Source organism: Gopherus evgoodei, chromosome 5 (genome assembly GCF_007399415.2).
Source record: "Gopherus evgoodei ecotype Sinaloan lineage chromosome 5, rGopEvg1_v1.p, whole genome shotgun sequence".
Classification (NCBI taxonomy): domain Eukaryota; kingdom Metazoa; phylum Chordata; order Testudines; family Testudinidae; genus Gopherus; species Gopherus evgoodei.
Genome location: NC_044326.1, coordinates 44,123,488 through 44,134,705, shown reverse-complemented (window position 1 = coordinate 44,134,705; position 11,218 = coordinate 44,123,488). Strand labels below are relative to the sequence as shown.

General features: G+C 39.5%; 1 protein-coding gene across 11 annotated transcripts in view; it reads right to left on the bottom strand.

Annotated features, from left to right (window-relative positions):
* Nucleotides 1-1,136: 1,136 nt before the first annotated feature.
* TBC1D1 (TBC1 domain family member 1) overlaps nucleotides 1,137-11,218 on the bottom strand; it is a 191,229-nt gene continuing 181,147 nt past the window's right edge. For 10 of the 11 annotated variants that reach the window (XM_030563807.1, XM_030563798.1, XM_030563796.1 and 7 more), the window contains 2 exons: nucleotides 8,394-8,564; nucleotides 1,137-7,035 (listed from right to left, as the gene is read on the bottom strand). In XM_030563807.1, the coding sequence (XP_030419667.1) occupies nucleotides 6,835-7,035; nucleotides 8,394-8,564 (372 nt within the window). In that variant the 3' untranslated portion in view covers nucleotides 1,137-6,834. The remainder of the gene's footprint in view (nucleotides 7,036-8,393; nucleotides 8,565-11,218) is intronic. The other variant, XM_030563797.1, reaches the window with a different exon arrangement.

Genomic DNA, 11,218 nt, shown 5'->3' with positions numbered 1-11,218 from the left:
CTTGGAGACATTCAATGGGCAAATGGAAGTTATGATGCTGGTATGATCCATTCCCTCATACCTTTACCCTTTTAGTGCAGCTGCAACCTAATTGTAAAGTGTTTAACTCCAGACATATTGGCAGGGAAGTTTGAGTTTTGGAAAGAAAGGAAATGGGATCTGGGAGTGACATGGGATGGGCTTCTGTACAGAATGGAGGGAAACAGCAGCTGGAAGGAATCAGCAACAAAGATCAGACGTGTCTAGAAAAAACAGGAATTCCTTCAGCTGGTAATGACATGATTTAAAATATTAAATCCATTAGATTTAGGAAAATATTTTTCTCTGCTCTGGACTTCCATGTCATCTGTATTCAGTAAGGGGAGTGCAGAGGAGAAGTGGGATATAAAGATCTTCTGTTTTCATATATAGACTTACTGAAATCCTTTTCCTCTTGCAGTCAGTGGCAAAACTCTCACTGACTGCAGTGAGGCCAGGATTTCAGCCACTGAGCATTTTTTAATTTTAAAATTAAAGCATGCAGTTTGATGGTCACATTATCATGTAATACATGCTCATCTGTACTGACAGAAGAGGAGTGTAAAAAGTTAGTAATACAAGTATCCAATCTGGGTGCGAATGCATCAGACTGATCATTATGAAAGATAGGGAGAGAGATAGCTTAGTGGTTTGAGCACTGGCCCACTAAACCCAGGATTGTGAGGTTTAAGCCTTAAGGGGCTCACTTTGGGATCTTGGGCAAAATCAGTCCTTGGTCCTGCCTAGTAAAGGCAGGGCGCTGGACTCAATGACCTTCCAGTTCTATGGGATAGGTATATCTCCATATAATATTATTACAGTTCCATACATCATTGACTTGGATGGCACTTGGGTCTTTCAAACCTTAGCAATTAATTGTTTTTTGCCCTATACAATAGAAGCCCATCAAATAGATTTCAATTTTAAATTATATAAATATTCCAGTGTTTTATTTTCATTTTGTTAATCAACTGTATATTCAGTTATAGCACACTAACCTCCATGCAGAATGTGCTTACTATAGCAAAAAATATACAGGTGGAAATGAGTGTAATGGAAACACCGATATTCACACATACTATCACGACAGTAATTTGATAAAACAAGACCAGAAGAGGTTAATATTCAAAACTTAAATTTACTGGGTAAAAACTGCAATGTGCAAACTTAAGTTCACTGATATAAAAATACAAGTCATTTATATGTTGTATACACACAAAATACATATGGAAAATCATTTGCACAGCTAGAAACCAGGAATAAAGTTCAGGATATGATCATGCAAAGCTTCACTCCTGTCACTCGCAATGGTACTGCCCAGAGACTGCTCACATATCTAAGGCTCGCAGGAATGGTCTTAAGTCTCTTAAATTCAAGGGGAAAAATGTGTAATTGTTAAGGTTGGATGTGGAGACCATTAGTGAGTAGCCTTAAAACTTGACAGATGTGTTGTTCTTATTCCATAATAAGGGTGAAATTATCTTCAAATAGACATGACACATGCACTGAAAAGAATGGGAAAGGTGTATGCATATAAAGTAAAAATGTGGTTTATTCTTCTCCCGCGAGCCAGCTACAGAATTTCTATTAATTAATGGATGTCTATTTGAACGCAACATAAAAGAACACCCATGCTAGGTTATCATTAATATTCAATTGTAGAACTCCAACCTCCCCAGATGCTCTCCCCTGCCCAAATGAACTCACATTTCTACCCCATTCTTTCCTCTGACCAATGAGCAAAATAGGATTCTATGAAATTCTATGTCCTTTTGTGGAACTTGCTCTCATCCCTGCTCTCTAGCCCAGACCTAGCAATTGATTCCTAATGACTAGCAAAAACAGATAGAATCTCTCACCTTCAGGCCAAAAGGATTTGCTGCCCATCGCATCTCTGCCCTGCCCCCTGACACCAGACCACCTTGTTTGTGTAATAGGAGTGCTCTATAAAAGAGATGTCTGTACATCTGTTAAGAGTTAGGTGATAAAGTACCAGTAGATAGCACTCAGGAATACACAGTACACTTCCCAGGTCTTTTATGTCCCAGACTCTTGTTGCTGCGCATTTCCAATGGCTTCCTTACTTCACCCCTCAATAACGTGGAAAAGGGAACCAATTTAACAAATATTAATCTGCTCCAAGAAAGGGAAAGTGGCCAAACCGCCCAAATAAAGGTCTACCCTTTTTGCCAATACACCTATTTTCAAATGAGTCCCATAGCCCAACACAAGACGCCCCCATACAGCAAGCACTGATGAAACAAACAGAGCTTAATTTCCACTAAACAAATAATGCTTTAGTTCAATATTCAAATTCTGCAATTGTAATAGGGCAGAATTTTTTTTATAGATTGCTCCAGCAGTTCTGTAATATCGACGTGTCTCTCAGAAATGGGGACGCATACATTAATGGGGCATATTAAGTAGGGTGGATCAGAAATTTTCCATCAAACCTGGTTTTGGACAGAAAATTGGGTTTTGACTAAATGAAATTCTTAATGTGAAGTGTTTGGTTTCCATGGAAAATTTCAACTTTGTGCTGAAAAACCAAAGACTCAAAACCTCCAGTATGAAAATACATTCATGGTGCCTCAGGCTCCCATTCTTCTCCATGAGCCAAGCTTCCCAGTTGAACTATGCCTGTCCATCAGGCTCTGAAAGTGTGTGGGTGGGAGATCAACGGGAGAAGAGTGTAATTACAGTCATTGGGTCAGATTCCAGCCCTTGCTCTGCCCATGCTCTGCTTTTTACACTACTCCAGCACTGTGTCCTCTGGACATTCTGGGCTGCAGAATAGCACATTAGAAAGTCTGAGGAAGCTGTTAGTAGTCAGACCAGCCCCAAGACACTGCTCTAATTAGTGCTAGAATCTGAGAGCCACAAAGGTAGGCTGAAGCCACCATCGATCCCCTCTGCCTTCCTGTGTTCTCTCTCCTGAGAGTTGCAGCACAGAATCTGGCCTAAGGTTTATCCACCTCCTTTGAAAGCATGAAGAAGCACTCTCATTGTGGAGTGTACATTTTGGAGGGAGGTAGGGAAGGAAAAAGGGGAATTGAAAATGAAGAGAAAATATCATGTCTCTGAAGACCATAGTAACATCAGAGAAAGCCAGAGATTTTGTAGTAACCAAGGGGCAGAATTATTTAGTGTTTGAGAGCGCAGGTCTGGGACTCAGAAGACCTGGATTTTAGTCCCAGCTACCACTAACACATTGTGCAACCTGTGACAAGTCTCTCTGCTCCTTTGTGACTCACTTCCTCACTCTGTATTAAAGGGGAATCATAATGCTTACCCACCTCTGTAAAGTGCATCGACCTCCTCAGATGATGGGCACTGTGTCATTATTCTCAGGTTCTATATAATGAGCTCTTAAAAATAAACAGGCCAAGATATAGACATGCCAATGAGCCAACAATGAGGGCAGTGGCATATCCTCAGATGCAGGATGAGGAAAAGAAAGCCTGCTATTGCAGGGTGGCATTCCACATGCCAGATCAGCTCCGCAGTCCACAGGGCGCTGTTGACTGCAAAGCACTAGTGGAGCAGATTCTTTCTTGTCACAGATGGCATGACTAGCTCCTGCCACATTACAGGCCAAGTCTCTCTTCTGCCCTAGCTGACACCATCTCTTGTTCACAGTGCATCTCTGAGCTGGTACGCTAGTGTGCGTCACGAGCACCCCTATATTACTCACAGAGCGAGCACAGCAAAGCACCTCGTAAGGCGCAAGTTGTGCATGGGAATGAACTCTTGGGACTATCTCTTGGGGAATCCTGGGAAGTCGCTCTCCTTTTCCCTTTTTCTCCCCCTTTTCTGCGCACCATCGGGGGAAGTGGGGGAAAGGACAGAGACTAATCACCTGTGGGAGAGGCAAGGGGGAAAAAATTCTGTAAGCTTCAACTTGCAGCTTTCCTCAGACCGTTCCCTTGGGAGGAAGAGAGGATTTTTCCCTTTTGGGGCTACGACATGGATTTATGGGTTTCCAACTCGCTAGTATCTCTTAACTACAGGTAAGGGAGCTGCTTTCTGTTTTGATACAGCAGCCAGCCTGTAGGGATAGTTCAGGATCCTCTCCCACAGCAACACAGAACTATACTGCTATTGGTAGAGTCCCCAGAAGCAGAGGGGAGCTGAAAGTGTGTGTCAGGGGTGTCTTAACAGCACCAAGCTTTATTATTTCTCTCTCATTTCTGCATGGAAATGCCTGGGCTTTGCAAGGGTTGGTGACTTGGAGCAGGGCACCTCCCTTACTCTACATTATTCCATCCTACCATCCCCCCCTTGAGATCTAGTGGCACAGGGCAGAAGAGGCAGGAAAATGATCCCACAGAAACAGCACACTCATCTGATGCCATGTAAGCAAGGGAGATCCCAATGCAGTTGTCCCATTAATGCTCAGCTCCTGTGCTGTGGATGGCCTGGGCCTCAGTGTGTCAGTCAGGTGGGCTATTTGGAACTTTAGCAAAATCTGGTGCATTTGTACATTGACAGGTTTCACCCTGGAAAGCTCTGCTTCTTGGCAAAATCAAACGGTCACAAACATGTGGACACTTGAGACTGAAAACGGATGCCTACCTACTAACCACACTCTCCTCTGCGAACAGATGTTCTAGCCCTGATTTCAACTCAGGATCATATTGTCTGAAGGAAAATAAATGCTTGAAAAAGTCTCTGGGCCAAAGGCTTTCCTCCACTTCACTGGGAGAGAAGTAGAACATGAGCCAAACTACTGCACAACTTGAGTCATACCAAAAATACACATCCTAAGCCAAGAGATATAGACGCAGGTCCCAAGTTCACAACTGGGGTTCTTAGAGTGTCTAAAAAAGTTTGATGTCCATCAGTTTTCATTAATAACTATTTAAAAATCATACTGTGATCTCAGGGAAATTATTAACATATTAACTTCTGAACTATCACACAGAGAACTTTGTTTTTGTTCTTAGATGCAACAAAACGTGCAAACATAAATTTTGGCATGGATCATTAACTTTTCTCTGTTGCTCTTTTGTTTAATGTAAAAAGCCAATGTATGAGTAATGGCCCCAAGATGTCCAAATACAACATAACTTAGCCCTCAAACTGTAAAAGAGTATGATGTAAACAGAATTTAACATGTGAAGTGTGAGCTTCTGTATGGTTTCTCAATTCAAAAACAAAACACAAGAAGTAAAGAGATTTGTAATGTCTGGCTTATATTGAATTTAGACTCTAAGCAAACAATGTGGATTTGGAGAACCAGACACATCTAAGAAATTTACAGGAATCAATGTGTAATTTAGAAATTAAAGAGCAAATTCCCCAGTTTAATCCACATGCTGGTATTTGATTCGCACCAGAGTGCACATTACAGCTGCAAGCAGAATGTACCATAGAGAAACAAGCATGAAGATAAAAGATGTTCCACCACATTGTGGATTAGAGAAATAAATGTGCCCTAAAATTTTAAGAATAAGAAATTGACAATTTAGGAAACTCGCATCTGAAATACTAATCTCTACTATAGCAGCAAGTTGATACCTGTAACACTGAGTTTGGGGAAGAACAATTTTGTGGTACTATTTGGTCTAATTAAACAACAAGTTAACTGGATCTCCTTGGACGTTATTGCTCCTGTAGTTGAAACAGTGATGCTTTAACTGGCCAGAAGACTACTTTCACTATATATTACAGAAAAGTGAGCTTTTTAAAATGTGTAATCTTCTGCAAAAGATGCATTGTAAATAGGCCATGGTCCTAAATCATACTTTAGCCCAATATCCTTTATAAAGCAGTTTAAGTATGACTGGCACAAAATCAAGTTTTGAAGTGCCTCCACCATTTCAGAGAAAGAGTCTTAAATATTGTTCTTCTCCAAAGGCTGGATGGGTACCGAGTACCAAATGAAACTAAAACTCAGCAGGCATTCAGTTCCTTGAAAGAGGCTGTCCGACATCACACAGCAGATCAGAAGTAAATAAAATGATGCCTTTAGGCATGATGATAAATCCACTACAATACTGTGAGAGTGACAGACTCCACCATGACAATGTCAGTGTATTCTGTTGAGAAAGTAAAATGCAGTTACCTTCAATGGTACATTTATCAGATCATGTCAATCAACAGTACTAAAACAATGGATGTCAAAACAAAACATACTAAAACAGTATGTTTTATAAAAACTGATGGCAAAATGCCCCACAATTATAGTTACGCACAACCAAGTCCAGCTCTCCAGGGTCCACTAAGTTAACACCTTTAAGCACACAAAGCAGTTATCAGAGGCCTTAATAACATGATTAGTGGAACCCAGCCAAGCGGCAGGGGAATTACACCCTCAGAAATCTATCGAGTATGATCACAATCTATCTGTGAATGCTAATACTTTGTAGTCCCAAAAAGGCAGAATCAGTTCAGAAGCTCTTCACTGCTGTAATTTTCCAGCCTTTTACAGGGCACACTATTTAACATGGTGTTTTCTAAATAGAAAAAGGAACACATGTAACCAATATAAAGCACTTATGGAAGAGTCCATGACCGCAGATATTTACAGTACATTGTATCTGGAGTGTACATATGTTATTTAGTTATTCATTCCTGCCCATCATTATATTGCATATTTTATAGTTCATAAGTATTCTATAAGTTAACAAGCAAGAGTCTCCTCCCTGAGAAACGTGCTCCTCATATTTTTGCAGACACTCCTATCCCCTCACTCGGCTACAGTAAGGCATGGACAACGCTAAGAAGACCATGTCAAATCCCAATGATGACAGTAAAAAACAGTTCTTCCCTTTCTCTTTGTGGAACTTGTCTGGTCCATTACAATTGCAGCTGTCAGTTGACATCCAGGCACTCTTGCCTGGTAAGTAGATGTTTTCCACCTGGGCTGCCAGTCTGCGTGCGTAGATCTTTCACTGTCTGCAGCAAAGCTTTCCTCTCCAGCTCTAAAGTGACAATGGATTGCTTCAATTTGCACTCGTTGTTCAGTAAAAATTCTACTGTAGCTTCTAGGTTTTGGATCTTTCCATTTGCCACCTTAAGGGGAAAAAGAAAACAAGAATTTTCCAAAAACTGTGAAACCAGTGGACCTCACAGACAGAGTTCTCCTCAGTCCTTCAGGCTTTTAAAAAGTCCTACTGAGATATGTCATGTTTACAACAGATTTTCCAGTTATGTAGAAAACACACACTGAATTAAAGTGCAAGTACTGCTGCTTCCACAAACCCAGTATTACTTATAAATAGCATTGTCTATAAACAATCTATTTTTTCCTCTTTCTCGCTCTAACCTTTATTGTTTAGGTGCTAGTATGATTAAACCTAGAATATAATACAGAGCAGATTAAAAGTTAAATCTACAAATAATTAGCTAATAGAACTTTATATTTATTAGCTGCCACCTTTTAATTAAAGACTATTAATCCAGGGATGTACTCACTACAAAATTACACTCCATAGGTATCAAGGTGCAGAAACATTATGACTCAGAAGGAAAAAATGTGTCTGCCAACGATTGAGGAACAAATCTGCCACTATGTTTCCCATGCCTAGAGGATACATTTTACCAAGCTGAGTAGGATTTGAATAAGCATCGAAAGGCCTGTATTCCATCTTACCTACTGCATCATCTAGCTTCCAAGTTTTTGCTTTTGATCCAAGAGGCTTGAAAATCTAAATATAGAGCCCATCTCTTACCCCCATATTCCCTTTAAATTACCCATGTACTCAGAAGTTGTATTAACACATTTTTTTGCAGCTCAGACAGAAAGAAGGAGCCCTAAGGAGTTCAGAATGGATCAGCTCCTTCAGAGACCAACCGTACCATCTCTGAAAACCTGCCTTGTCTCTCTCATCTCACAGAGGGCGAGTTTTAAAGCAGCCACCGACACAACTGCAGACTGAATGGACTGAGGTCAGATACTGGACATCAAGATGTACTATTTCATGTCTTTCTGATCATTCTGGATCATGGGTTCTCAAACCTTGTCATAACAAGGATCACCTCTTAACAGAGAATGTGTCTCATAGACATCTCTCCCATTTGTGACTGCCTGACTACAGCAATTGCTTAAATGCAAAAATGTTAAGACTGCATTAATGTATCTTTAGCTGTCTTCTCCAGTGAGCCAGCATCATGTGACCCCAGCCAGCTTTCCATAGGCCACCAGCAAGCCCTACATTCGAGAGCCTCTGCTCCACACAAACTTTAAAGGTTTTAAATACTGGTAAGTCCACCTGATACCAACTGTAAATAGGAAATGCTGAAGACAGTAATTTCAGTTATGCCTTAACCTGGATCAAATGTGGCCCACATCTCCTCTATACAATGGTCTCTTCTGAAAATATGTACAAACAATGGTTCAATGGCTCATTAGCTGGAAATATAAACTGTACCTGCAACTCCTCCAGTAGATCAAAGTTCTGTTTTCTCAAACTAATGTTTGCCTTTTCCAACTTATCCATTCTCTGATTGTCATTGAGAGATGAATCTATCAACTCATCCTGAAGCACGTGATATTCAACTTCGTAAGCTTGCAACTGCTTGGCGATATCCATTTCAAACACCTGTTATATATATATCGGTATTAGATGCTATGAAGATCAAGAGAATCAAATGCATAAAAATTCTGATGGTTTATTTTTAGGGTGTAGAGTACTTTTCTAGCTTATGTCCCATAGTCTTGAGGCAATGATGTCCAATGGATAGAGGACATGCACGGGAGTCAGACACGAGTTAATTTCGAATTCTGACATTAACTTGTTGTATAACTTTGAGAGGTCACTTACACCAAAGTTTCTAAAAAGTGGCCACTATTTTAGGTGTTTCCATTTTTAGGCAACAAACTTAAGTCAAGTTGGATATCCAAAAATGGAGGTGCAAAATTTAGGTGTCACTTTTGAAAACTGTAGCTCAAACCTCTTTGTGCCTCAGCCACCACCTATCTATCTATCTTCACATAGCACATGAAAGTACTGTGTGTGCAAACTACTTCACCTATTTCTGATCTTGTTATATAATAACATTTTTAGTGTCTGAAAAAATTTATTACTTCAAAAGATTTCATAGAGAAAATATTAAGCCATGTTGGAGCAGAATTCTATTTTTAATCACTAGCTGTTAATCACTGACAGTATCCTCAGCCTGTATCAAGACAAATATTGAACCACACCCTGCTCAAGAGACCTTATGCTTTAAAGGCAGACAAATAAAGCAAAGTACATTGAGAAAAGCCACAGGAAAAAAATACTATAATGTTCTTCCCCTTGCTTGTGGTCTTAGTATATCCGCTTTCCAATTTTCCTGGAAACCTAAGGGGTAGACCGTATTACTGTAAGGCCCTGAAGTACCTCACTGAATGCAATGAAAAGATGAAAAGAGAATGACACAAATGTCAAATCACAGAAACAAATGGAAAACTAAACTTGAGTCACGTAATAAAGATACAATAGGAAAATACCCCAAGTACAGAAGTTAATCAGTTGTTCCTTATTTTAACTTCTTGTATTATATTTCTCTTGGAAAGGAGTCAAAAGTCAATTCCCATCTGAGATACTCATTGAAGTAATGAGAAATATTGCCCATTTTCCTCATTTGCTTTGGGATACAAGGGGTAAAGTTTTCATTGCTACAGGCGGGATATAATTTAAGATATCAGCTATATAATAAGATGACTGTAACAATCTTAGAATTCATGTTACCTGTTTATCACTCACACTATAAAAATGATCCCTAATAGTTTTATTGCAGCATGAATAAATGTTTGGGCTTCTGAACGTTAAAGGCTGGATCTCAAACATAGTTTAGGTACAAGTAAATCACAGAATCATAGAAACATAGGATTAGAGGGAACCTCAAGAAACAGGATCAAGATTACATAGATTATCCCTGACACCATCTTCTTAATAGCAGTCCTTAACATATTTGAAGATTAAGGGGGAACCTATAAGTCTTCTTTTCTCAAGACTAAACAAACCAGTTTTTTTTTAATTTCCAGGTCAGGTTTCTAAAACTTTTAACATTTTTGTTGCTCTCCTCTGGACTCTCTCCAATTTGTCCACATCTTTCCTAAAGTGTGGCACCCAGAACTGGACACAGTGCTCCAGCTGAGGCCTCACCAGTGCTGAGTGGAACAGGACAAGTACCTCCTATGTCTTACATATGACACTCCTGTTAACATACCTCAGAATTATATTAGCCTTTTTAGAAGCTGCATCACACATATTTAATTTGTGACCCACAATAACCCCCAGATCCTTTTGATCAGTACTGCTGCCCAGGCAGTTATTCCTCATATTGTAATTGTGCATTTGATTTTTCCTCCCTAAATGCAGTACTTTATTGAATTTCATCTTGTTGATTTCAAACCAATTCTCCAATTTATCAAGGTTATTTTGAATTCTAATCCTATCCTCCCTAGTGCTTGCAACCCCTCCCAGCAGGGTGTTATCTGCAAATTTTATAAATGTACTCTCCACTCTATTATCCAAGTCATTAATGAAAATATTGAATAATATTGGACCAAAGCCAGATCTATGCTGGACCCACTAGACATAGCCTCCCAGTTTGACAGCGAACCATTGATAATTACTATTTGAGTATGGTCTTTCAACTCATTTTATAGTAATTTCATCTAGACAACTTATGAGAATGTCCTGTGGGACTGTCAATACCTTACTAAAATCAAGATATATCACACCTACAGTTTCCCCTGGATCCACTAGGCTAGTAACCCTGGCAAAGAAGGATGTGAGGTGGGTTTGGCATAAATTGTTCTTGACAAATACATATTGGCTATTACTTATTTTCCTATTATTCTCTAGATGTTTACAAAATGATTGTTTAATAACTTGTTCCAGTATCTTTCCATGTATCCATGTTTGGTTGACTGGTCTAGAATTCCTTGGCACTTCTCTGTTCCCTTTTAGAAAGAACAGATCCTATGTTTGCCCTTCTTCAGTCCTCTGAGACCTCACCCATCACCCAGGAAATCTTGAAGATAATCGCTAATGGGTCTGAGATTGAATCGGCTAGTTTGTTAAGTTCTCTAGGGTGAATTTCATAAGCCTCTGCCGTTAGACGTATATATCTAACTTATCTAAATATTCTTTAACTTTTTCTTTTCCTGTTTTGGCTTGTGTTCCTTCCTCCTTTTTAATATTAATTGTGTTAAGAATCTGGTCACAATTTACCTTTTTAGTAAAGACTGAAGCAAAATAGG